Genomic DNA, 25141 nt, shown 5'->3' on the forward strand with positions numbered 1-25141 from the left:
GTCCGATTTTTGTAAAAATTGCATTGTCGTGAGGGCTATTTCACCAGGGTTATAAGGCCTGTATTTAGCCTCTCATTAAAGTGGCTGTAACTCCAAGAAACGTAGTCGGAGGGCTCCAAAACTTCTAGGGTGCGTCCGTCAGGTCCCTAGGGTCGTCCCCAGTAGGTTTTCTCACAACCGGGTTTGGGGTCCGATTTTTGTAAAAATTGCATTTTCGTGAGGGCTATTTCACCAGGGTTATAAGGCCTGTATTTAGCCTCTCATTAAAGTGGCTGTAACTCCAAGAAACGTAGTCGGAGGGCTCCAAAACTTCTAGGGTGCGTCCGTCAGGTCCCTGGGGTCGTCCCCAGTGGGTTTTCTCAGAACCGGGTTTGGGGTCCGATTTTTGTAAAAATTGCATTTTTGTGAGGGCTATTTCACCAGGGTTATAAGGCCTGTATTTAGCCTAACATTAAAGTGGCTGTAACTCCAAGAAACGTAGTCGGAGGGCTCCAAAACTTCTAGGGTGCGTCCGTCAGGTCCCTAGGGTCGTCCCCAGTAGGTTTTCTCACAACCGGGTTTGGGAACCGATTTTTGTAAAAATTGCATTTTCGTGAAGGCTATTTCACCAGGGTTATATGGCCTGTATTTAGCCTAACATTAAAGTGGCTGTAACTCCAAGAAACGTAGTCAGAGGGCTCCAAAACTTCTAGGGTGCGTCCGTCAGGTCCCTGGGGTCGTCCCCAGTGGGTTTTCTCAGAACCGGGTTTGGGAACCGATTTTTGTAAAAATTGCATTTTCGTGAGGGCTATTTCACCAGGGTTATATGGCCTGTATTTAGCCTAACATTAAAGTGGCTGTAACTCCAAGAAACGTAGTCAGAGGGCTCCAAAACTTCTAGGGTGCGTCCGTCAGGTCCCTAGGGTCGTCCCCAGTAGGTTTTCTCACAACCGGGTTTGGGAACCGATTTTTGTAAAAATTGCATTTTCGTGATTGCTATTTCACCAGGGTTATAAGGCCTGTATTTAGCCTCTCATTAAAGTGGCTGTAACTCCAAGAAACGTAGTCGGAGGGCTCCAAAACTTCTAGGGTTCTTCCGTCAGGTCCCTGGGGTCGTCCCCAGTGGGTTTTCTCAGAACCGGGTTTGGGATCCGATTTTTGTAAAAATTGCATTTTCGTGAGGGCTATTTCACCAGGGTTATAAGGCCTGTATTAAGCCTCTCATTAAAGTGGCTTTAACTCCAAGAAACGTAGTTGGAGGGCTCCAAAACCTCTAGGGTGCGTCCGTCAGGTCCTTGGGGTCGTCCCCAGTGGGTTTTCTCAGAACCGGGTTTGGGGTCCGATTTTTGTAAAAATTGCATTTTTGTGAGGGCTATTTCACCAGGGTTATAAGGCCTGTATTTAGCCTCTCATTAAAGTGGCTGTAACTCCAAGAAACGTAGTCGGAGGGCTCCAAAACTTCTAGGGTGCGTCCGTCAGGTCCCTAGGGTCGTCCCCAGTGGGTTTTCTCAGAACCGGGTTTGGGGTCCGATTTTTGTAAAAATTGCATTTTCGTGAGGGCTATTTCACCAGGGTTATATGGCCTGTATTTAGCCTCTCATTAAAGGGGCCGTAACTCCAAGAAACGTAGTCGGAGGGCTCCAAAACTTCTAGGGTGCGTCCATCAGGTCCCTGGGGTCGTCCCCAGTGGGTTTTCTCAGAACCGGGTTTGGGATCCGATTTTTGTAAAAATTGCATTTTCGTGAGGGCTATTTCACCAGGGTTATAAGGCCTGTATTTAGCCTCTCATTAAAGTGGCTGTAACTCCAAGAAACATAGTCGGAGGGCTCCAAAACTTCTAGGGTGCGTCCGTCAGGTCCCTAGGGTCGTCCCCAGTAGGTTTTCTCAAAATCGGGTTTGGGATCCGATTTTTGTAAAAATTGCATTTTCGTGAGGGCTATTTCACCAGGGTTATATGGCCTGTATTTAGCCTCTCATTTAAGTGGCTGTAACTCCAAGAAACATAGTCGGAGGTCTCCAAAACTTCTAGGGTGCGTCCGTCAGGTCCCTGGGGTCGTCCCCAGTGGGTTTTCTCAGAACCGGGTTTGGGATCCGATTTTTGTAAAAATTGCATTTTCGTGAGGGCTATTTCACCAGGGTTATAAGGCCTGTATTTAGCCCCCATTAAAATGGCTGTAACTCCAAGAAACGTAGTCAGAGGGCTCCAAAACTTCTAGGGTGCGTCCGTCAGGTCCCTAGGGTCGTCCCCAGTGGGTTTTCTCACAACCGGGTTTGGGGTCCGATTTTTGTAAAAATTGCATTTTCGTGAGGGCTATTTCACCAGGGTTATAAGGCCTGTATTTAGCCTCTCATTAAAGTGGCTTTAACTCCAAGAAACGTAGTCGGAGGGCTCCAAAACTTCTAGGGTGCGTCCGTCAGGTCCTTGGGGTAGTCCCCAGTGGGTTTTCTCAGAACCGGGTTTGGGATCCGATTTTTGTAAAAATTGCATTTTTGTGAGGGCTATTTCACCAGGGTTATAAGGCCTGTATTTAGCCTCTCATTTAAGTGGCTGTAACTCCAAGAAACGTAGTCCGAGGGCTCAAAAAGTTCTAGGATGCGTCCGTCAGGTCCCCAAAGTCGTCCCCAGTGGGTTTTCTCAGAACTGGGTTTGGGGTCCAATTTTTGCAAAAATTGCATTTTCGTGAGGGCTATTTCACCAGGGTTATAAGGCCTGTATTTAGCCTCTCATTAAAGTGGCTGTAACTCCAAGAAACGTAGTCGGAGGGCTCCAAAACTTCTAGGGTGCGTCCGTCAGGTCCCTAGGGTCGTCCCCAGTGGGTTTTCTCACAACCGGGTTTGGGATCCGATTTTTGTAAAAATTGCATTTTCGTGAGGGCTATTTCACCAGGGTTATAAGGCCTGTATTTAGCCTCTCATTAAAGGGGCCGTAACTCCAAGAAACGTAGTCGGAGGGCTCCAAAAGTTCTAGGGTGCGTCCATCAGGTCCCTGGGGTCGTCCCCAGTGGGTTTTCTCAGAACCGGGTTTGGGATCCGATTTTTGTAAAAATTGCATTTTCGTGAGGGCTATTTCACCAGGGGTATAAGGCCTGTATTTAGCCTCTCATTAAAGGGGCCGTAACTCAAAGAAACGTAGTCGGAGAGCTCCAAAACTTCTAGGGTGCGTCCGTCAGGTCCCTGGGGTCGTCCCCAGTGGGTTTTCTCAGAACCGGGTTTGGGATCTGATTTTTGTAAAAATTGCATTTTCGTGAGGGCTATTTCACCAGGGTTATAAGGCCTGTATTTAGCCTCTCATTAAAGTGGCTGTAACTCCAAGAAACATAGTCGGAGGGCTCCAAAACTTCTAGGGTGCGTCCGTCAGGTCCCTAGGGTCGTCCCCAGTAGGTTTTCTCAAAACCGGGTTTGGGATCCGATTTTTGTAAAAATTGCATTTTCGTGAGGGCTATTTCACCAGGGTTATATGGCCTGTATTTAGCCTCTCATTTAAGTGGCTGTAACTCCAAGAAACATAGTCGGAGGGCTCCAAAACTTCTAGGGTGCGTCCGTCAGGTCCCTAGGGTCGTCCCCAGTGGGTTTTCTCAGAACCGGGTTTGGGATCCGATTTTTGTAAAAATTGCATTTTCGTGAGGGCTATTTCACCAGGGTTATAAGGCCTGTATTTAGCCTCTCATTAAAGGGGCCGTAACTCCAAGAAACGTAGTCGGAGGGCTCCAAAAGTTCTAGGGTGCGTCCATCAGGTCCCTGGGGTCGTCCCCAGTGGGTTTTCTCAGAACCGGGTTTGGGATCCGATTTTTGTAAAAATTGCATTTTTGTGAGGGCTATTTCACCAGGGTTATAAGGCCTGTATTTAGCCTCTCATTAAAGTGGCTGTAACTCCAAGAAACGTAGTCCGAGGGCTCAAAAAGTTCTAGGATGCGTCCGTCAGGTCCCCAAAGTCGTCCCCAGTGGGTTTTCTCACAACCGGGTTTGGGGTCCAATTTTTGTAAAGATTGCATTTTTGTGAGGGCTATTCCACCAGGGTTATAAGGCCTGTATTTAGCCTCTCATTAAAGTGGCTGTAACTCCAAGATACGTAGTCAGAGGGCTCCAAAACTTCTAGGGTGCGTCCGTCAGGTCCCTGGGGTCGTCCCCAGTGGGTTTTCTCAGAACTGGGTTTGGGATCTGATTTTTGTAAAAATTGCATTTTTGTGAGGGCTATTTCACCAGGGTTATAAGGCCTGTATTTAGCCTCTCATTAAAGTGGCTGTAACTCCAAGAAACGTAGTCGGAGGGCTCCAAAACTTCTAGGGTGCGTCCGTCAGGTCCCTAGGGTCGTCCCCAGTAGGTTTTCTCACAACCGGGTTTGGGGTCCGATTTTTGTAAAAATTGCATTTTCGTGAGGGCTATTTCACCAGGGTAATAAGGCCTGTATTTAGCCTCTCATTAAAGTGGCTGTAACTCCAAGAAACGTAGTCGGAGGGCTCCAAAACTTCTAGGGTGCGTCCGTCAGGTCCCTGGGGTCGTCCCCAGTGGGTTTTCTCAGAACCGGGTTTGGGGTCCGATTTTTGTAAAAATTGCATTTTTGTGAGGGCTATTTCACCAGGGTTATAAGGCCTGTATTTAGCCTCTCATTAAAGTGGCTGTAACTCCAAGAAACGTAGTCGGAGGGCTCCAAAACTTCTAGGGTGCGTCCGTCAGGTCCCTAGGGTCGTCCCCAGTAGGTTTTCTCACAACCGGGTTTGGGAACCGATTTTTGTAAAAATTGCATTTTCGTGAGGGCTATTTCACCAGGGTTATATGGCCTGTATTTAGCCTAACATTAAAGTGGCTGTAACTCCAAGAAACGTAGTCAGAGGGCTCCAAAACTTCTAGGGTGCGTCCGTCAGGTCCCTGGGGTCGTCCCCAGTGGGTTTTCTCAGAACCGGGTTTGGGGTCCAATTTTTGTAAAAATTGCATTTTCGTGAGGGCTATTTCACCAGGGTTATAAGGCCTGTATTTAGCCTCTCATTAAAGTGGCTGTAACTCCAAGAAACGTAGTCGGAGGGCTCCAAAACTTCTAGGGTGCGTCCGTCAGGTCCCTAGGGTCGTCCCCAGTAGGTTTTCTCACAACCGGGTTTGGGAACCCATTTTTGTAAAAATTGCATTTTTGTGAGGGCTATATCACCAGGGTTATAAGGCCTGTATTTAGCCTCTCATTAAAGTGGCTGTAACTCCAAGAAACGTAGTCGGAGGGCTCCAAAACTTCTAGGGTTCTTCCGTCAGGTCCCTGGGGTCGTCCCCAGTGGGTTTTCTCAGAACCGGGTTTGGGATCCGATTTTTGTAAAAATTGCATTTTCGTGAGGGCTATTTCACCAGGGTTATAAGGCCTGTATTAAGCCTCTCATTAAAGTGGCTGTAACTCCAAGAAACGTAGTCGGAGGGCTCCAAAACCTCTAGGGTGCGTCCGTCAGGTCCTTGGGGTCGTCCCCAGTGGGTTTTCTCAGAACTGGGTTTGGGGTCCGATTTTTGTAAAAATTGCATTTTTGTGAGGGCTATTTCACCAGGGTCATAAGGCCTGTATTTAGCCTCTCATTAAAGTGGCTGTAACTCCAAGAAACGTAGTCGGAGGGCTCCAAAACTTCTAGGGTGCGTCCGTCAGGTCCCTAGGGTCGTCTCCAGTAGGTTTTCTCACAACCGGGTTTGGGAACCGATTTTTGTAAAAATTGCATTTTCGTGAGGGCTATTTCACCAGGGTTATATGGCCTGTATTTAGCCTAACATTAAAGTGGCTGTAACTTCAAGAAACGTAGTCAGAGGGCTCCAAAACTTCTAGGGTGCGTCCGTCAGGTCCCTGGGGTCGTCCCCAGTGGGTTTTCTCAGAACCGGGTTTGGGGTCCGATTTTTGTAAAAATTGCATTTTCGTGAGGGCTATTTCACCAGGGTTATAAGGCCTGTATTTAGCCTCTCATTAAAGTGGCTGTAACTCCAAGAAACGTAGTTGGAGGGCTCCAAAACTTCTAGGGTGCGTCCGTCAGGTCCCTAGGGTCGTCCCCAGTGGGTTTTCTCAGAACCGGGTTTGGGGTCCGATTTTTGTAAAAATTGCATTTTCGTGAGGGCTATATCACCAGGGTTATAAGGCCTGTATTTAGCCTCTCATTAAAGTGGCTGTAACTCCAAGAAACGTAGTCGGAGGGCTCCAAAACTTCTAGGGTGCGTCCGTCAGGTCCCTGGGGTCGTCCCCAGTGGGTTTTCTCAGAACCGGGTTTGGGGTCCGTTTTTTGTAAAAATTGCATTTTCGTGAGGGCTATTTCACCAGGGTTATAAGGCCTGTATTTAGCCTCTCATTAAAGTGGCTGTAACTCCAAGAAACGTAGTCGGAGGGCTCCAAAACTTCTAGGGTGCGTCCGTCAGGTTCTTGGGGTTGTCCCCAGTGGGTTTTCTCAGAACCGGGTTTGGGGTCCGATTTTTGTGAAAATTGCATTTTCGTGAGGGCTATATCACCAGGGTTATATGGCCTGTATTTAGCCTAACATTAAAGTGGCTGTAACTCCAAGAAACGTAGTCGGAGGGCTCCAAAACTTCTAGGGTGCGTCTGTCAGGTCCCTGGGGTCGTCCCCAGTGGGTTTTCTCAGAACCGGGTTTGGGGTCCGATTTTTGTAAAAATTGCATTTTCGTGAGGGCTATTTCACCAGGGTTATAAGGCCTGTATTTAGCCTCTCATTAAAGTGGCTGTAACTCCAAGAAACATAGTCGGAGGGCTCCAAAACTTCTAGGGTGCATCCGTCAGGTCCCTAGGGTCGTCCCCAGTTGGTTTTCTCAGAACCGGGTTTGGGGTCCGATTTTTGTAAAAATTGCATTTTCGTGAGGGCTATATCACCAGGGTTATATGGCCTGTATTTAGCCTCTCATTAAAGTGGCTGTAACTCCAAGAAACGTAGTCGGAGGGCTCCAAAACTTCTAGGGTGCTTCCGTCAGGTCCCTGGGGTCGTCCCCAGTGGGTTTTCTCAGAACCGGGTTTGGGATCCAATTTTTGTAAAAATTAGATTTTCTTGAGGGCGATTTCACCAGGGTTATAAGGCCTGTATTTAGCCTCTCATTTAAGTGGCTGTAACTCCAAGAAACGTAGTCGGAGGGCTCCAAAACTTCTAGGGTGCGTCCGTCAGGTCCTTGGGGTCGTCCCCAGTGGGTTTTCTCACAACCGGGTTTGGGATCCGATTTTTGTAAAAATTGCATTTTTGTGAGGGCTATTTCACCAGGGTTATAAGGCCTGTATTTAGCCTCTCATTAAAGTGGCTGTAACTCCAAGAAACGTAGTCGGAGGGCTCCAAAACTTCTAGGGTGCGTCCGTCAGGTCCCTAGGGTCGTCCCCAGTGGGTTTTCTCACAACCGGGTTTGGGAACCGATTTTTGTAAAAATTGCATTTTCGTGAGGGCTATATCACCAGGGTTATAAGGCCTGTATTTAGCCTCTCATTAAAGTGGCTGTAACTCCAAGAAACGTAGTCGGAGGGCTCCAAAACTTCTAGGGTGCGTCCGTCAGGTCCCTAGGGTCGTCACCAGTGGGTTTTCTCAGAACCGGGTTTGGGATCCGATTTTTGTAAAAATTGCATTTTCGTGAGGGCTATTTCACCAGGGTTATGAGGCCTGTATTTAGCCTCTCATTAAAGGGGCCGTAACTCCAAGAAACGTAGTCGGAGGGCTCCAAAACTTCTAGGGTGCGTCCATCAGGTCCCTGGGGTCGTCCCCAGTGGGTTTTCTCAAAACCGGGTTTGGGGTCCGATTTTTGTAAAAATTGCATTTTCGTGAGGGCTATATCACCAGGGTTATATGGCCTGTATTTAGCCTCTCATTAAAGTGGCTGTAACTCCAAGAAACGTAGTCGGAGGGCTCCAAAACTTCTAGGGTGCGTCCATCAGGTCCCTGGGGTCGTCCCCAGTGGGTTTTCTCAGAACCGGGTTTGGGATCTGATTTTTGTAAAAATTGCATTTTCTTGAGGGCGATTTCACCAGGGTTATAAGGCCTGTATTTAGCCTCTCATTAAAGTGGCTGTAACTCCAAGAAACGTAGTCGGAGGGCTCCAAAACTTCTAGGGTGCGTCCGTCAGGTCCTTGGGGTCGTCCCCAGTGGGTTTTCTCACAACCGGGTTTGGGATCCGATTTTTGTAAAAATTGCATTTTTGTGAGGGCTATTTCACCAGGGTTATAAGGCCTGTATTTAGCCTCTCATTAAAGTGGCTGTAACTCCAAGAAACGTAGTCGGAGGGCTCCAAAACTTCTAGGGTGCGTCCGTCAGGTCCCTAGGGTCGTCCCCAGTGGGTTTTCTCACAACCGGGTTTGGGATCCGATTTTTGTAGAAATTGCATTTTCGTGAGGGCTATTTCACCAGGGTTATAAGGCCTGTATTAAGCCTCTCATTAAAGTGGCTGTAACTCCAAGAAACGTAGTCGGAGAGCTCCAAAACTTCTAGGGTGCGTCCGTCAGGTTCCTAGGGTCGTCACCAGTGGGTTTTCTCAGAACCGGGTTTGGGATCCGATTTTTGGAAAAATTGCATTTTCGTGAGGGCTATTTCACCAGGGTTATAAGGCCTGTATTTAGCCTCTCATTAAAGGGGCCGTAACTCCAAGAAACGTAGTCGGAGGGCTCCAAAACTTCTAGGGTGCGTCCATCAGGTCCCTGGGGTCGTCCCCAGTGGGTTTTCTCAGAACCGGGTTTGGGATCCGATTTTTGTAGAAATTGCATTTTCGTGAGGGCTATTTCACCAGGGTTATAAGGCCTGTATTTAGCCTCTCATTAAAGTGGCTGTAACTCCAAGAAACATAGTCGGAGGGCTCCAAAACTTCTAGGGTGCGTCCGTCAGGTCCCTAGGGTCGTCCCCAGTAGGTTTTCTCAAAACCGGGTTTGGGATCCGATTTTTGTAAAAATTGCATTTTCGTGAGGGCTATTTCACCAGGGTTATAAGGCCTGTATTAAGCCTCTCATTTAAGTGGCTGTAACTCCAAGAAACATAGTCAGAGGGCTCCAAAACTTCTAGGGTGCGTCCGTCAGGTCCTTGGGGTCGTCCCCAGTGGGTTTTCTCAGAACCGGGTTTGGGATCCGATTTTTGTAAAAATTGCATTTTCGTGAGGGCTATTTCACCAGGGTTATAAGGCCTGTATTTAGCCCCCATTAAAATGGCTGTAACTCCAAGAAACGTTGTCAGAGGGCTCCAAAACTTCTAGGGTGCGTCCGTCAGGTCCCTAGGGTCGTCCCCAGTGGGTTTTCTCAGAACCGGGTTTGGGGTCCGATTTTTGTAAAAATTGCATTTTCGTGAGGGCTATTTCACCAGGGTTATAAGGCCTGTATTTAGCCTCTCATTAAAGGGGCCGTAACTCCAAGAAACGTAGTCGGAGAGCTCCAAAACTTCTAGGGTGCGTCCGTCAGGTCCCTGGGGTCGTCCCCAGTGGGTTTTCTCAGAACCGGGTTTGGGATCCGATTTTTGTAAAAATTGCATTTTCGTGAGGGCTATTTCACCAGGGTTATAAGGCCTGTATTAAGCCTCTCATTAAAGTGGCTGTAACTCCAAGAAACATAGTCGGAGGGCTCCAAAACTTCTAGGGTGCGTCCGTCAGGTCCCTAGGGTCGTCCCCAGTGGGTTTTCTCAGAACCGGGTTTGGGATCTGATTTTTGTAAAAATTGCATTTTCGTGAGGGCTATTTCACCAGGGTTATAAGGCCTGTATTTAGCCCCCATTAAAATGGCTGTAACTCCAAGAAACGTAGTCAGAGGGCTCCAAAACTTCTAGGGTGCGTCCGTCAGGTCCCTAGGGTCGTCCCCAGTGGGTTTTCTCAGAACCAGGTTTGGGGTCCGATTTTTGTAAAAATTGCATTTTCGTGAGGGCTATTTCACCAGGGTTATAAGGCCTGTATTTAGCCTCTCATTAAAGTGGCTGTAACTCCAAGAAACGTAGTCAGAGGGCTCCAAAACTTCTAGGGTGTGTCCGTCAGGTCCCTGGGGTTGTCCCCAGTGGGTTTTCTCAGAACCGGGTTTGGGATCCGATTTTTGTAAAAATTGCATTTTCGTGATTGCTATTTCACCAGGGTTATAAGGCCTGTATTAAGCCTCTCATTAAAGTGGCTGTAACTCCAAGAAACGTAGTTGGAGGGCTCCAAAACTTCTAGGGTGCGTCCGTCAGGTTCTTGGGGTTGTCCCCAGTGGGTTTTCTCAGAACCGGGTTTGGGATCCGATTTTTGTAAAAATTGCATTTTCGTGAGGGCTATTTCACCAGGGTTATAAGGCCTGTATTTAGCCTCTCATTAAAGTGGCTGTAACTCCAAGAAACGTAGTCGGAGGGCTCCAAAACTTCTAGGGTGCGTCCGTCAGGTCCCTGGGGTCGTCCCCAGTGGGTTTTCTCAGAACCGGGTTTGGGGTCCGATTTTTGTGTAAACATTGCATTTTCGTGAGGGCTATTTCACCAGGGTTATAAGGCCTGTATTTAGCCTCTCATTAAAGTGGCTGTAACTCCAATAAAAGTAGTCGGAGGGCTCCAAAACTTCTAGGGTGTGTCCGTCAGGTCCTTGGGGTCGTCCCCAGTGGGTTTTCTCAGAACCGGGTTTGGGGTCCGATTTTTGTAAAAATTGCATTTTTGTGAGGGCTATTTCACCAGGGTTATAAGGCCTGTATTTAGCCTCTCATTTAAGTGGCTGTAACTCCAAGAAACGTAGTCGGAGGGCTCCAAAACTTCTAGGGTGCGTCCGTCAGGTCCCTAGGGTCGTCCCCAGTGGGTTTTCTCAGAACCGGGTTTGGGGTCCGATTTTTGTAAAAATTGCATTTTCGTGAGGGCTATTTCACCAGGGTTATAAGGCCTGTATTTAGCCTCTCATTAAAGTGGCTGTAACTCCAAGAAACGTAGTCAGAGGGCTCCAAAACTTCTAGGGTGCGTCCGTCAGGTCCCTAGGGTCGTCCCCAGTGGGTTTTCTCAGAACCGGGTTTGGGGTCCGATTTTTGTAAAAATTGCATTTTCGTGAGGGCTATTTCACCAGGGTTATAAGGCCTGTATTTAGCCTCTCATTAAAGTGGCTGTAACTCCAAGAAACGTAGTCGGAGGGCTCCAAAACTTCTAGGGTGCGTCCGTCAGGTCCCTAGGGTCGTCCCCAGTAGGTTTTCTCAGAACCGGGTTTGGGGTCCGATTTTTGTAAAAATTGCATTTTCGTGAGGGCTATTTCACCAGGGTTATAAGGCCTGTATTTAGCCCCCATTAAAATGGCTGTAACTCCAAGAAACGTAGTCAGAGGGCTCCAAAACTTCTAGGGTGCGTCCGTCAGGTCCCTAGGGTCGTCCCCAGTGGGTTTTCTCAGAACCGGGTTTGGGGTCCGATTTTTGTAAAAATTGCATTTTCGTGAGGGCTATTTCACCAGGGTTATAAGGCCTGTATTTAGCCTCTCATTAAAGGGGCCGTAACTCTAAGAAACGTAGTCGGAGAGCTCCAAAACTTCTAGGGTGCGTCCGTCAGGTCCCTGGGGTCGTCCCCAGTGGGTTTTCTCAGAACCGGGTTTGGGATCTGATTTTTGTAAAAATTGCATTTTCGTGAGGGCTATTTCACCAGGGTTATAAGGCCTGTATTTAGCCTCTCATTAAAGTGGCTTTAACTCCAAGAAACGTAGTCGGAGGGCTCCAAAACTTCTAGGGTGCGTCCGTCAGGTCCTTGGGGTCGTCCCCAGTGGGTTTTCTCAGAACCGGGTTTGGGATCCGATTTTTGTAAAAATTGCATTTTTGTGAGGGCTATTTCACCAGGGTTATAAGGCCTGTATTTAGCCTCTCATTAAAGTGGCTGTAACTCCAAGAAACGTAGTCCGAGGGCTCAAAAAGTTCTAGGATGCGTCCGTCAGGTCCCCAAAGTCGTCCCCAGTGGGTTTTCTCAGAACCGGGTTTGGGGTCCAATTTTTGCAAAAATTGCATTTTCGTGAGGGCTATTTCACCAGGGTTATAAGGCCTGTATTTAGCCTCTCATTAAAGGGGCCGTAACTCTAAGAAACGTAGTCGGAGAGCTCCAAAACTTCTAGGGTGCGTCCGTCAGGTCCCTGGGGTCGTCCCCAGTGGGTTTTCTCAGAACCGGGTTTGGGATCTGATTTTTGTAAAAATTGCATTTTCGTGAGGGCTATTTCACCAGGGTTATAAGGCCTGTATTTAGCCTCTCATTAAAGTGGCTTTAACTCCAAGAAACGTAGTCGGAGGGCTCCAAAACTTCTAGGGTGCGTCCGTCAGGTCCTTGGGGTCGTCCCCAGTGGGTTTTCTCAGAACCGGGTTTGGGATCCGATTTTTGTAAAAATTGCATTTTTGTGAGGGCTATTTCACCAGGGTTATAAGGCCTGTATTTAGCCTCTCATTAAAGTGGCTGTAACTCCAAGAAACGTAGTCCGAGGGCTCAAAAAGTTCTAGGATGCGTCCGTCAGGTCCCCAAAGTCGTCCCCAGTGGGTTTTCTCAGAACCGGGTTTGGGGTCCAATTTTTGTAAAGATTGCATTTTTGTGAGGGCTATTTCACCAGGGTTATAAGGCCTGTATTTAGCCTCTCATTAAAGTGGCTGTAACTCCAAGAAACGCAGTCAGAGGGCTCCAAAAATTCTAGGGTGCGTCCGTCAGGTCCCTGGGGTCGTCCCCAGTGGGTTTTCTCAGAACCGGGTTTGGGATCCGATTTTTGTAAAAATTGCATTTTCGTGAGGGCTATTTCACCAGGGTTATAAGGCCTGTATTTAGCCTCTCATTAAAGTGGCTGTAACTCCAAGAAACGTAGTCAGAAGGGCTCCAAAACTTCTAGGGTGCGTCGGTCAGGTCCCTAGGGTCGTCCCCAGTAGGTTTTCTCAGAACCGGGTTTGGGGTCCAATTTTTGTAAATATTGCACTTTCGTGAGGGCTATTTCACCAGGGTTATAAGGCCTGTATTTAGCCTCTCATTAAAGGGGCCGTAACTCCAAGAAACGTAGTCGGAGAGCTCAAAAACTTCTAGGGTGCGTCCATCAGGTCTCTGGGGTCGTCCCCAGTGGGTTTTCTCAGAACCGGGTTTGGGATCTGATTTTTGTAAAAATTGCATTTTCGTGAGGGCTATTTCACCAGGGTTATGAGGCCTGTATTTAGCCTCTCATTAAAGTGGCTGTAACTCCAAGAAACGTAGTCGGAGGGCTCCAAAACTTCTAGGGTGCGTCCGTCAGGTCCCTGGGGTCGTCCCCAGTGGGTTTTCTCAGAACCGGGTTTGGGGTCCGATTTTTGTAAAAATTGCATTGTCGTGAGGGCTATTTCACCAGGGTTATAAGGCCTGTATTTAGCCTCTCATTAAAGTGGCTGTAACTCCAAGAAACGTAGTCGGAGGGCTCCAAAACTTCTAGGGTGCGTCCGTCAGGTCCCTAGGGTCGTCCCCAGTAGGTTTTCTCACAACCGGGTTTGGGGTCCGATTTTTGTAAAAATTGCATTTTCGTGAGGGCTATTTCACCAGGGTTATAAGGCCTGTATTTAGCCTCTCATTAAAGTGGCTGTAACTCCAAGAAACGTAGTCGGAGGGCTCCAAAACTTCTAGGGTGCGTCCGTCAGGTCCCTGGGGTCGTCCCCAGTGGGTTTTCTCAGAACCGGGTTTGGGGTCCGATTTTTGTAAAAATTGCATTTTTGTGAGGGCTATTTCACCAGGGTTATAAGGCCTGTATTTAGCCTCTCATTAAAGTGGCTGTAACTCCAAGAAACGTAGTCGGAGGGCTCCAAAACTTCTAGGGTGCGTCCGTCAGGTCCCTGGGGTCGTCCCCAGTGGGTTTTCTCAGAACCGGGTTTGGGGTCCGATTTTTGTAAAAATTGCATTTTTGTGAGGGCTATTTCACCAGGGTTATAAGGCCTGTATTTAGCCTAACATTAAAGTGGCTGTAACTCCAAGAAACGTAGTCGGAGGGCTCCAAAACTTCTAGGGTGCGTCCGTCAGGTCCCTAGGGTCGTCCCCAGTAGGTTTTCTCACAACCGGGTTTGGGAACCGATTTTTGTAAAAATTGCATTTTCGTGAGGGCTATTTCACCAGGGTTATAAGGCCTGTATTTAGCCTCTCATTAAAGTGGCTGTAACTCCAAGAAACGTAGTCAGAAGGGCTCCAAAACTTCTAGGGTGCGTCGGTCAGGTCCCTAGGGTCGTCCCCAGTAGGTTTTCTCAGAACCGGGTTTGGGGTCCAATTTTTGTAAATATTGCACTTTCGTGAGGGCTATTTCACCAGGGTTATAAGGCCTGTATTTAGCCTCTCATTAAAGGGGCCGTAACTCCAAGAAACGTAGTCGGAGAGCTCAAAAACTTCTAGGGTGCGTCCATCAGGTCTCTGGGGTCGTCCCCAGTGGGTTTTCTCAGAACCGGGTTTGGGATCTGATTTTTGTAAAAATTGCATTTTCGTGAGGGCTATTTCACCAGGGTTATGAGGCCTGTATTTAGCCTCTCATTAAAGTGGCTGTAACTCCAAGAAACGTAGTCGGAGGGCTCCAAAACTTCTAGGGTGCGTCCGTCAGGTCCCTGGGGTCGTCCCCAGTGGGTTTTCTCAGAACCGGGTTTGGGGTCCGATTTTTGTAAAAATTGCATTGTCGTGAGGGCTATTTCACCAGGGTTATAAGGCCTGTATTTAGCCTCTCATTAAAGTGGCTGTAACTCCAAGAAACGTAGTCGGAGGGCTCCAAAACTTCTAGGGTGCGTCCGTCAGGTCCCTAGGGTCGTCCCCAGTAGGTTTTCTCACAACCGGGTTTGGGGTCCGATTTTTGTAAAAATTGCATTTTCGTGAGGGCTATTTCACCAGGGTTATAAGGCCTGTATTTAGCCTCTCATTAAAGTGGCTGTAACTCCAAGAAACGTAGTCGGAGGGCTCCAAAACTTCTAGGGTGCGTCCGTCAGGTCCCTGGGGTCGTCCCCAGTGGGTTTTCTCAGAACCGGGTTTGGGGTCCGATTTTTGTAAAAATTGCATTTTTGTGAGGGCTATTTCACCAGGGTTATAAGGCCTGTATTTAGCCTCTCATTAAAGTGGCTGTAACTCCAAGAAACGTAGTCGGAGGGCTCCAAAACTTCTAGGGTGCGTCCGTCAGGTCCCTGGGGTCGTCCCCAGTGGGTTTTCTCAGAACCGGGTTTGGGGTCCGATTTTTGTAAAAATTGCATTTTTGTGAGGGCTATTTCACCAGGGTTATAAGGCCTGTATTTAGCCTAACATTAAAGTGGCTGTAACTCCAAGAAACGTAGTCGGAGGGCTCCAAAACTTCTAGGGTGCGTCCGTCAGGTCCCTAGGGTCGTCCCCAGTAGGTTTTCTCACAACCGGGTTTGGGAACCGATTTTTGTAAAAATTGCATTTTCGTGAGGGCTATTTCACCAGGGTTATATGGCCTGTATTTAGCCTAACATTAAAGTGGCTGTAACTCCAAGAAACGTAGTCAGAGGGCTCCAAAACTTCTAGGGTGCGTCCGTCAGGTCCCTGGGGTCGTCCCCAGTGGGTTTTCTCAGAACCGGGTTTGGGAACCGATTTTTGTAAAAATTGCATTTTCGTGAGGGCTATTTCACCAGGGTTATATGGCCTGTATTTAGCCTAACATTAAAGTGGCTGTAACTCCAAGAAACGTAGTCGGAGGGCTCCAAAACTTCTAGGGTGCGTCCGTCAGGTCCCTAGGGTCGTCCCCAGTAGGTTTTCTCACAACCGGGTTTGGGAACCGATTTTTGTAAAAATTGCATTTTCGTGATTGCTATTTCACCAGGGTTATAAGGCCTGTATTTAGCCTCTCATTAAAGTGGCTGTAACTCCAAGAAACGTAGTCGGAGGGCTCCAAAACTGCTAGGGTTCTTCCGTCAGGTCCCTGGGGTCGTCCCCAGTGGGTTTTCTCAGAACCGGGTTTGGGATCCGATTTTTGTAAAAATTGCATTTTCGTGAGGGCTATTTCACCAGGGTTATAAGGCCTGTATTAAGCCTCTCATTAAAGTGGCTGTAACTCCAAGAAACGTAGTTGGAGGGCTCCAAAACCTCTAGGGTGCGTCCGTCAGGTCCTTGGGGTCGTCCCCAGTGGGTTTTCTCAGAACTGGGTTTGGGGTCCGATTTTTGTAAAAATTGCATTTTTGTGAGGGCTATTTCACCAGGGTTATAAGGCCTGTATTTAGCCTCTCATTAAAGTGGCTGTAACTCCAAGAAACGTAGTCGGAGGGCTCCAAAACTTCTAGGGTGCGTCCGTCAGGTCCCTAGGGTCGTCCCCAGTGGGTTTTCTCAGAACCGGGTTTGGGGTCCGATTTTTGTAAAAATTGCATTTTCGTGAGGGCTATTTCACCAGGGTTATATGGCCTGTATTTAGCCTCTCATTAAAGTGGCTGTAACTCCAAGAAACGTAGTCGGAGGGCTCCAAAACTTCTAGGGTGCTTCCGTCAGGTCCCTGGGGTCGTCCCCAGTGTGTTTTCTCACAACCGGGTTTGGGGTCCGATTTTTGTAAAAATTGCATTTTCGTGAGGGCTATTTCACCAGGGTTATAAGGCCTGTATTTAGCCTCTCATTAAAGTGGCTTTAACTCCAAGAAACGTAGTCGGAGGGCTCCAAAACTTCTAGGGTGCGTCCGTCAGGTCCTTGGGGTCGTCCCCAGTGGGTTTTCTCAGAACCGGGTTTGGGATCCGATTTTTGTAAAAATTGCATTTTCGTGAGGGCTATTTCACCAGGGTTATATGGCCTGTATTTAGCCTCTCATTTAAGTGGCTGTAACTCCAAGAAACGTAGTCGGAGGGCTCCAAAACTTCTAGGGTGCGTCCGTCAGGTCCCTAGGGTCGTCCCCAGTGGGTTTTCTCAGAACCGGGTTTGGGAACCGATTTTTGTAAAAATTGCATTTTCGTGAGGGCTATTTCACCAGGGTTATAAGGCCTGTATTAAGCCTCTCATTAAAGTGGCTGTAACTCCAAGAAACGTAGTCGGAGGGCTCCAAAACTTCTAGGGTGCGTCCGTCAGGTCCCTAGGGTCGTCCCCAGTGGGTTTTCTCAGAACCGGGTTTGGGATCCGATTTTTGTAAAAATTGCATTTTCGTGAGGGCTATTTCACCAGGGTTATAAGGCCTGTATTTAGCCTCTCATTAAAGGGGCCGTAACTCCAAGAAACGTAGTCGGAGGGCTCCAAAACTTCTAGGGTGCGTCCATCAGGTCCCTGGGGTTGTCCCCAGTGGGTTTTCTCAGAACCGGGTTTGGGATCCGATTTTTGTAAAAATTGCATTTTCGTGAGGGCTATTTCACCAGGGTTATAAGGCCTGTATTTAGCCTCTCATTAAAGTGGCTGTAACTCCAAGAAACATAGTCGGAGGGCTCCAAAACTTCTAGGGTGCGTCCGTCAGGTCCCTAGGGTCGTCCCCAGTAGGTTTTCTCAAAATCGGGTTTGGGATCCGATTTTTGTAAAAATTGCATTTTCGTGAGGGCTATTTCACCAGGGTTATATGGCCTGTATTTAGCCTCTCATTTAAGTGGCTGTAACTCCAAGAAACATAGTCGGAGGTCTCCAAAACTTCTAGGGTGCGTCCGTCAGGTCCCTGGGGTCGTCCCCAGTGGGTTTTCTCAGAACCGGGTTTGGGATCCGATTTTTGTAAAAATTGCATTTTCGTGAGGGCTATTTCACCAGGGTTATAAGGCCTGTATTTAGCCCCCATTAAAATGGCTGTAACTCCAAGAAATGTAGTCAGAGGGCTCCAAAACTTCTAGGGTGCGTCCGTCAGGTCCCTAGGGTCGTCCCCAGTGGGTTTTCTCACAACCGGGTTTGGGGTCCGATTTTTGTAAAAATTGCATTTTCGTGAGGGCTATTTCACCAGGGTTATAAGGCCTGTATTTAGCCTCTCATTAAAGTGGCTTTAACTCCAAGAAACGTAGTCGGAGGGCTCCAAAACTTCTAGGGTGCGTCCGTCAGGTCCTTGGGGTAGTCCCCAGTGGGTTTTCTCAGAACCGGGTTTGGGATCCGATTTTTGTAAAAATTGCATTTTTGTGAGGGCTATTTCACCAGGGTTATAAGGCCTGTATTTAGCCTCTCATTAAAGTGGCTGTAACTCCAAGAAACGTAGTCCGAGGGCTCAAAAAGTTCTAGGATGCGTCCGTCAGGTCCCCAAAGTCGTCCCCAGTGGGTTTTCTCAGAACTGGGTTTGGGGTCCAATTTTTGCAAAAATTGCATTTTCGTGAGGGCTATTTCACCAGGGTTATAAGGCCTGTATTTAGCCTCTCATTAAAGTGGCTGTAACTCCAAGAAACGTAGTCGGAGGGCTCCAAAACTTCTAGGGTGCGTCCGTCAGGTCCCTAGGGTCGTCCCCAGTGGGTTTTCTCACAACCGGGTTTGGGATCCGATTTTTGTAAAAATTGCATTTTCGTGAGGGCTATTTCACCAGGGTTATAAGGCCTGTATTTAGCCTCTCATTAAAGGGGCCGTAACTCCAAGAAACGTAGTCGGAGGGCTCCAAAAGTTCTAGGGTGCGTCCATCAGGTCCCTGGGGTCGTCCCCAGTGGGTTTTCTCAGAACCGGGTTTGGGATCCGATTTTTGTAAAAATTGCATTTTCGTGAGGGCTATTTCACCAGGGTTATATGGCCTGTATTTAGCCTAACATTAAAGTGGCTGTAACTTCAAGAAACGTAGTCAGAGGGCTCCAAAACTTCTAGGGTGCGTCCGTCAGGTCCCTGGGGTTGTCCCCAGTGGGTTTTCTCAGAACCGGGTTTGGGGTCCGATTTTTGTAAAAATTGCATTTTCGTGAGGGCTATTTCACCAGGGTTATAAGGCCTGTATTTAGCCTCTCATTAAAGTGGCTGTAACTCCAAGAAACGTAGTTGGAGGGCTCCAAAACTTCTAGGGTGCGTCCGTCAGGTCCCTAGGGTCGTCCCCAGTGGGTTTTCTGAGAACCGGGTTTGGGGTCCGATTTTTGTAAAAATTGCATTTTCGTGAGGGCTATATCACCAGGGTTATAAGGCCTGTATTTAGCCTCTCATTAAAGTGGCTGTAACTCCAAGAAACGTAGTCGGAGGGCTCCAAAACTTCTAGGGTGCGTCCGTCAGGTCCCTGGGGTCGTCCCCAGTGGGTTTTCTCAGAACCGGGTTTGGGGTCCGATTTTTGTAAAAATTGCATTTTCGTGAGGGCTATTTCACCAGGGTTATAAGGCCTGTATTTAGCCTCTCATTAAAGTGGCTGTAACTCCAAGAAACGTAGTCGGAGGGCTCCAAAACTTCTAGGGTGCGTCCGTCAGGTCCCTGGGGTCGTCCCCAGTGGGTTTTCTCAGAACCGGGTTTGGGGTCCGTTTTTTGTAAAAATTGCATTTTCGTGAGGGCTATTTCACCAGGGTTATAAGGCCTGTATTTAGCCTCTCATTAAAGTGGCTGTAACTCCAAGAAACGTAGTCGGAGGGCTCCAAAACTTCTAGGGTGCGTCTGTCAGGTCCCTAGGGTCGTCCCCAGTGGGTTTTCTCAGAACCGGGTTTGGGATCCGATTTTTGTAAAAATTGCATTTTTGTGAGGGCTATTTCACCAGGGTTATAAGGCCTGTATTTAGCCTCTCATTAAAGTGGCTGTAACTCCAAGAAACGTAGTCGGAGGGCTCCAAAACTTCTAGGGTGCGTCCGTCAGGTCCCTAGGGTCGTCCCCAGTGGGTTTTCTCACAACCGGGTTTGGGAACCGATTTTTGTAAAAATTGCATTTTATTGAGGGCTATTTCACCAGGGTTATAAGGCCTGTATTAAGCCTCTCATTAAAGTGGCTCTAACTCCAAGAAACGTAGTCGGAGGGCTCCAAAACTTCTAGGGTGCGTCCGTCAGGTTCCTAGGGTCGTCACCAGTGGGTTTTCTCAGAACCGGGTTTGGGATCCGATTTTTGTAAAAATTGCATTTTCGTGAGGGCTATTTCACCAGGGTTATAAGGCCTGTATTTAGCCTCTCATTAAAGGGGCCGTAACTCCAAGAAACGTAGTCGGAGGGCTCCAAAACTTCTAGGGTGCGTCCATCAGGTCCCTGGGGTCGTCCCCAGTGGGTTTTCTCAGAACCGGGTTTGGGGTCCGATTTTTGTAAAAATTGCATTTTCGTGAGGGCTATTTCACCAGGGTTATAAGGCCTGTATTTAGCCTCTCATTAAAGTGGCTGTAACTCCAAGAAACATAGTCGGAGGGCTCCAAAACTTCTAGGGTGCGTCCGTCAGGTCCCTAGGGTCGTCCCCAGTAGGTTTTCTCAAAACCGGGTTTGGGATCCGATTTTTGTAAAAATTGCATTTTCGTGAGGGCTATTTCACCAGGGTTATAAGGCCTGTATTAAGCCTCTCATTTAAGTGGCTGTAACTCCAAGAAACATAGTCGGAGGGCTCCAAAACTTCTAGGGTGCGTCCGTCAGGTCCTTGGGGTCGTCCCCAGTGGGTTTTCTCAGAACCGGGTTTGGGATCCGATTTTTGTAAAAATTGCATTTTCATGAGGGCTATTTCACCAGGGTTATAAGGCCTGTATTTAGCCTCTCATTAAGGTGGTGGGGGCAGGTAAGAACCATGTGTAGGTTAGGCAGGAACAGGATTGTTTCTACCTGTAGCTCCCATGCACAGAGCATGTGTTTGTTGAAAGACAGTATTGAATATAGTGGGTTGTTACTTAAGGTGTTCAGTAGGTGGGTATGATGGATGGTGAGAGGAGGCATAACTGTCACGCCTTTGTGAGGTGCCATGGGCCTGATTTAATGCAACGCTCACGACAGGAGGTGCCGTAGCCCATCTGTCTCCAGGCTTTGAAGTTTTGGGGATCAGCAGAGGCAGTAGTTACTTGGGTTTCTTCACTGAGTGCTCATCCTTTCTTAAAGCACAAATATTTGTGCAAACATAGAACAGAGGTAGATCATCAGCTCACTTTTTCTGTAAGGTGTTTTTTTCTTTTCTTTTTTTTTGTTGTTGATGCACCTTGGTGGCTTTCAAGAGCAACAACTGTCTCTTGATAAAAAAAGAACTTAATGGTCTTAAAGTTTTCTAAAAGCCTTTTCTAGTATTATCAGAGACCACTTAGGTGAAAAAAGCAATTTCAGAGGACATATTACAGAGTGGATGTTTTTTTCTTTGCAGATGACACTGCCATGTTGTAGGCCAAATTAAATTCTGTTGTGATATTTACCTTTTGCACCTGTAGATGCATGAGGTACCACTGTATTGATCAGTTGAAATAACAAAATAAACTTGTTGAAATCATTTTTACTATTTTCTAGTTACATTATGCATAGAAAATACAGAAATTTGGAGACATAGTTAAAGTATATCAACCTCATGTTTGCATGTGAAGTGTTAAGCTCCAGCCCATAAACAGCTTAGCATGAATGCGGGAAGCAGGGGTTTCCATTTGACCTTGCTTTGTTTGTCAGAGAGTTATAAAAACCTGCACTTGCATTGAAGCCATAAATCTGTGAAAGCAAAGTGTTTGATTGTGTGCAGCTGACTGTACAAACATGATGTTACATGTTGGTTAGTTGGCCTCAGAGGTGCTTGTAGGTACATTATTGATTATGCTTTGAGCCAGGCCAGCTGTTTTCCCTGCTTTCAGCCTCTATGCCAAGCCAAGCGAAAAGCCGGTTCCCCGTCTAGATCAATTCTTTGTGAACCAACAAAATGAGACAAAGAGTGGCATCGATCTACGGAGATGATCTGTAAAATAAAATACAATGAGTTTATTTCACAAAATGTCAAACTATTCCTCCTAAGTGAACGTAGCATGTCATGGGTAACTAGATACCACTTTGCAGCTCTCAAGCGCTCATATCGTAATCCTGCTCAGAGTGTGGCTTTAACAGAATTTATGATCAGGACGCCTTAATGTCATCTCATCTCATCCTCTCATCATCTCATCATTTTCTCTTCTCTTCTCTTCTCTTCTCTTCTCTTCTCTTCTCTTCTCTTCTCTTCTCTTCTCTTCTCTTCTCTTCTCTTCTCTTTTTTGCTATTTTTAGTATGATTTTTAACACCAGACCATGTGAAAAAGTTAAATGATAACATCATGTGGGGCAGCTGGGCTTAGTGGTAGAGTTGTCGTCTCTCAAATGGAAGGTCAGGGATTCAAGTCGAGCTTCTGCAAACACAGGCCAAACTGTCCTTGAGTAAGACACTGGACTCCACTGCTCCCACTGTTGTTCAGTGGTGTATTAATGGGTGTGAATGTGTTTGTTAAAACTGATGGCCCCTCCTTAGAAATCCCTCTACCATCAGTGCGTGAATCTGGTGTGATTGGCTGAATAAGACGAGCAGTGTGAGAGACTAGAAAAGCGTCATATTTATTGAGGGAATCTGACTTGTCAACTTTTTTTCCAACCCAGCTTTTAAACAAAGACTAAATGAAGGACTTCAAATTGAAAGCAAAAAACAAACAAACAAACAAAAAAAGGTTTTTGAACAAAATATCACAATTCAGAATTGTTAAACAAAAACTCCTGATACGACAATACGATTTCTCTCCCTCATCTCATCTCATCTCATCTCATCTCATCTCATCTCATCTCATCTGTTTCCTGTTTTATTTTGTGATCTTGATTCCTGTGTGTGCCTTTACTTAATTCCTGCCCTCCTCTAATTCACTCCAGATTAATTATCCTCATTAGTTTCACCTGTCTCCTTTGTACACACCTGTTGCTCATTACACAGTGTGTGTTGCTCTGAGTTGCTGGATCATTTTGTTTCTTCAGTGTTTGTTGTCATCTTCTTTCCTCTGTGTTGTTGTTAGACCTTTTTGGGGGTGGGTTTTGCTTTCTCGGGTTGTTTAAGTAAGTTTTGTTTTTGTTTTTGTGTTCTCTATCTTTCATAAATCTTCATACCCCTGCTCATGGGTAATCTTTTATTCTTAATCAATAGTGACAATTAGTATGTGCCATTAAAAATGTATTGATACAATTAATGATATTAATACCTCTTATACATACAGACAGCAATCAAGACCAATGTTCCTGTGATTTTCCATTATTTTGTGCAGAAAGTAAAGACATTCCATGAAAATATGAGAAAAGCATGTGTCTCCACAGTACTTGAAACTCTGTGTGGTTTGGTCTATCTCTTCTGTATGCCTTCTTCTGGCTGTGGGTATTCACACATTCACATGTACTTAATTGGAACATATTCCCACAAACTGGAAACTAGGTTTGCTACAATAGTTATCAACAGTAACCAAGTTCCATTAACCACAACAGTGTGTCGTTAGCAGCTTTGTCAACAATAGGGGATGGATGCTTTGTTAGCTTGAACCAGGTGATTAAAGAGCATAGACTGTATAAAACATGGATGTAGTCTCCTCGATGTCACTTGTCTGTTTCTGAAACAGACTTTTGAAGCAAATAAGCTATCGTGGCCAAATTGGTAGTGGCAGGGCTTCGTGTACAGCTATAGGGCGCCTGTCGGTCATGTGACCCTGAGCTGTGACTCTGATTGGTCGAGCTCAGGATCTTGATCCTCTGGCTGAGTTAGAAAAAAAATTATCCCCCTTACAGTGTGTGCCGAAAATAAAATTAGGGACTCAGACAGGAGACGTTTTTTGAACCAGGCTGTAAACAGGTTAATTTCTGCTGTGAAAACAGCTTTTTTTTTGGCTTGGTGTGTGACTTCCTGTACTTCTAGAGCCAGCCTCAAGTCGACACTGGAGAAACAGAAGATTTTAGCACTTCCGCATTGCCTCATTTTCTTAGACCGGAGAATGCCACTTGTTAAAGAGTTAGTTACATTAATTAGACTGGTAAGGTTTCACACCAAAAAGAACTGTTTGTCTGTAAGCTTAGTGTTACTATATTCATGTATAAATTCCCCCAGAATAAGACAACCAAACAAGTAAACATGTTGACACTCATCTTGTTGATTCCCCACTTTAATAAATCTGTTTCTTTGAGTGTTTCATATGATAATGATTTGTCAAGCTTTTCCAGACTTTTCAGAGAATGGGAGCTTGTCTTTGAGCAGTGGAATGTTGGGAAGGAGCAAACAAGCTAGTTGTTGAAAATCGAATCATTTCGATACGTCATCATGTGACTGATGAAAAGGATCACCAAAGCAATAATGAATCTATTACTTTCCAGGGAGTCACAAATAGTTTTGAGTGGCAGTTCTTATTGCTTCTTTTGGAGGGTTTGCCTACACCAGTCATTCATCCATTCAGTCCTTTTTTTATACTGAACAGCAGTCTAAATGTGTCTTCTCTCCTCTTTGTTTGTCTCCCTGCAGGCTAACGGACCTGACAGGCTCACTCACAGATGGACCAGCGAACTATAAGTATAAGACCAAATGCACCTGGCTAATAGAAGGCTTGTAAGTACATGTTTTAATCTCCTCTGATCACCATGTTTCTTCCATATTACATGGCTTTTGATATATATTCAGTGAAATTACATACCATCTTTGCTTTTAAATGTCCTTTAAAAAAAAGTTCAAGATTAAAGACATAATGTGAAAATATTGGACACTTTCACACTTTGCAGTTTTTTAAAACAACAACAAAAACAAAAACTTGTTATTTATTTTCAGCTCCTAGATCAAACCTTTCAGCATTGTACATCATGTGAACATTTCTGAATTTTTACACAGTCTTATTTTGGAAGTCTAAGACCTTAGGAGGGCTCAGACTTCTGGATCACCAACTACTTACACCACAGTCCCCATGATGCCATGTGCTGCTGAAACTAAAGGGAGTCATTCAGGAGCATTTTCATCATACTGTTTAACAAGTTTGCATAACACGACTTATTTTCTTAGCTGAGCTTTGTTGGAAAGAATTAGTGAAAGAACAGTGGCTCTACAGCTCATTTAGAAAATAAACAGACTGGACATCACCTCCTTTGGAGTAGGTTCAGTGTACAGCTTAAGTCAGCATGGCCAAGCCAAGACGGACATTTGTGATGTGGAAAACTGGCCCCTGGCTCAACGCACCTTGCCAACTCATTAATCTAAAGTTGCGCAACAATCGCCTGGTTTTTACCAAGCTGACGCCGGTTTCAATTCAGCTTACCCCAAACAAGAAAAAGAGCTCACAGGAGAGGTTGGAAACAGGGAATATTAAAAAAAACAATAGTTGTGGGAGTAGTGTGATCTATTGGGGCACAGATTAACTCCATCCTCAGAGAGCTCCATTAAGAAATAAACTCACCTGACAATAACTTCATTGTAGCAAATTAAACCAATCTCTTAAATAGCAAGGAGACTTTTCAAAAGAAAACCTACACGAGGCTGAAAGCAGGTAATCTATATTCATCAAATGTATTTTTGTCTCACCTGTCCAT

General features: G+C 46.3%; 1 protein-coding gene across 3 annotated transcripts in view; it reads left to right on the top strand.

The window, feature by feature from the left end:
- atrnl1a (attractin-like 1a) overlaps positions 1 to 25141 on the top strand; it is a 384223-nt gene that overhangs the window by 94111 nt on the left and 264971 nt on the right. For all 3 annotated transcript variants that reach the window (XM_074676260.1, XM_074676261.1, XM_074676262.1), the window contains exon 2: positions 24090 to 24173. In XM_074676260.1, coding sequence (XP_074532361.1) covers positions 24090 to 24173 — 84 coding nt within the window. The remainder of the gene's footprint in view (positions 1 to 24089; positions 24174 to 25141) is intronic.

This window comes from Halichoeres trimaculatus, unplaced genomic scaffold, assembly GCF_033239565.1.
Source record: "Halichoeres trimaculatus isolate MK-OKI-2021-1 unplaced genomic scaffold, fHalTri1.1 fHalTri1_scaffold_8, whole genome shotgun sequence".
Taxonomy (NCBI): Eukaryota; Metazoa; Chordata; class Actinopteri; order Labriformes; family Labridae; genus Halichoeres; species Halichoeres trimaculatus.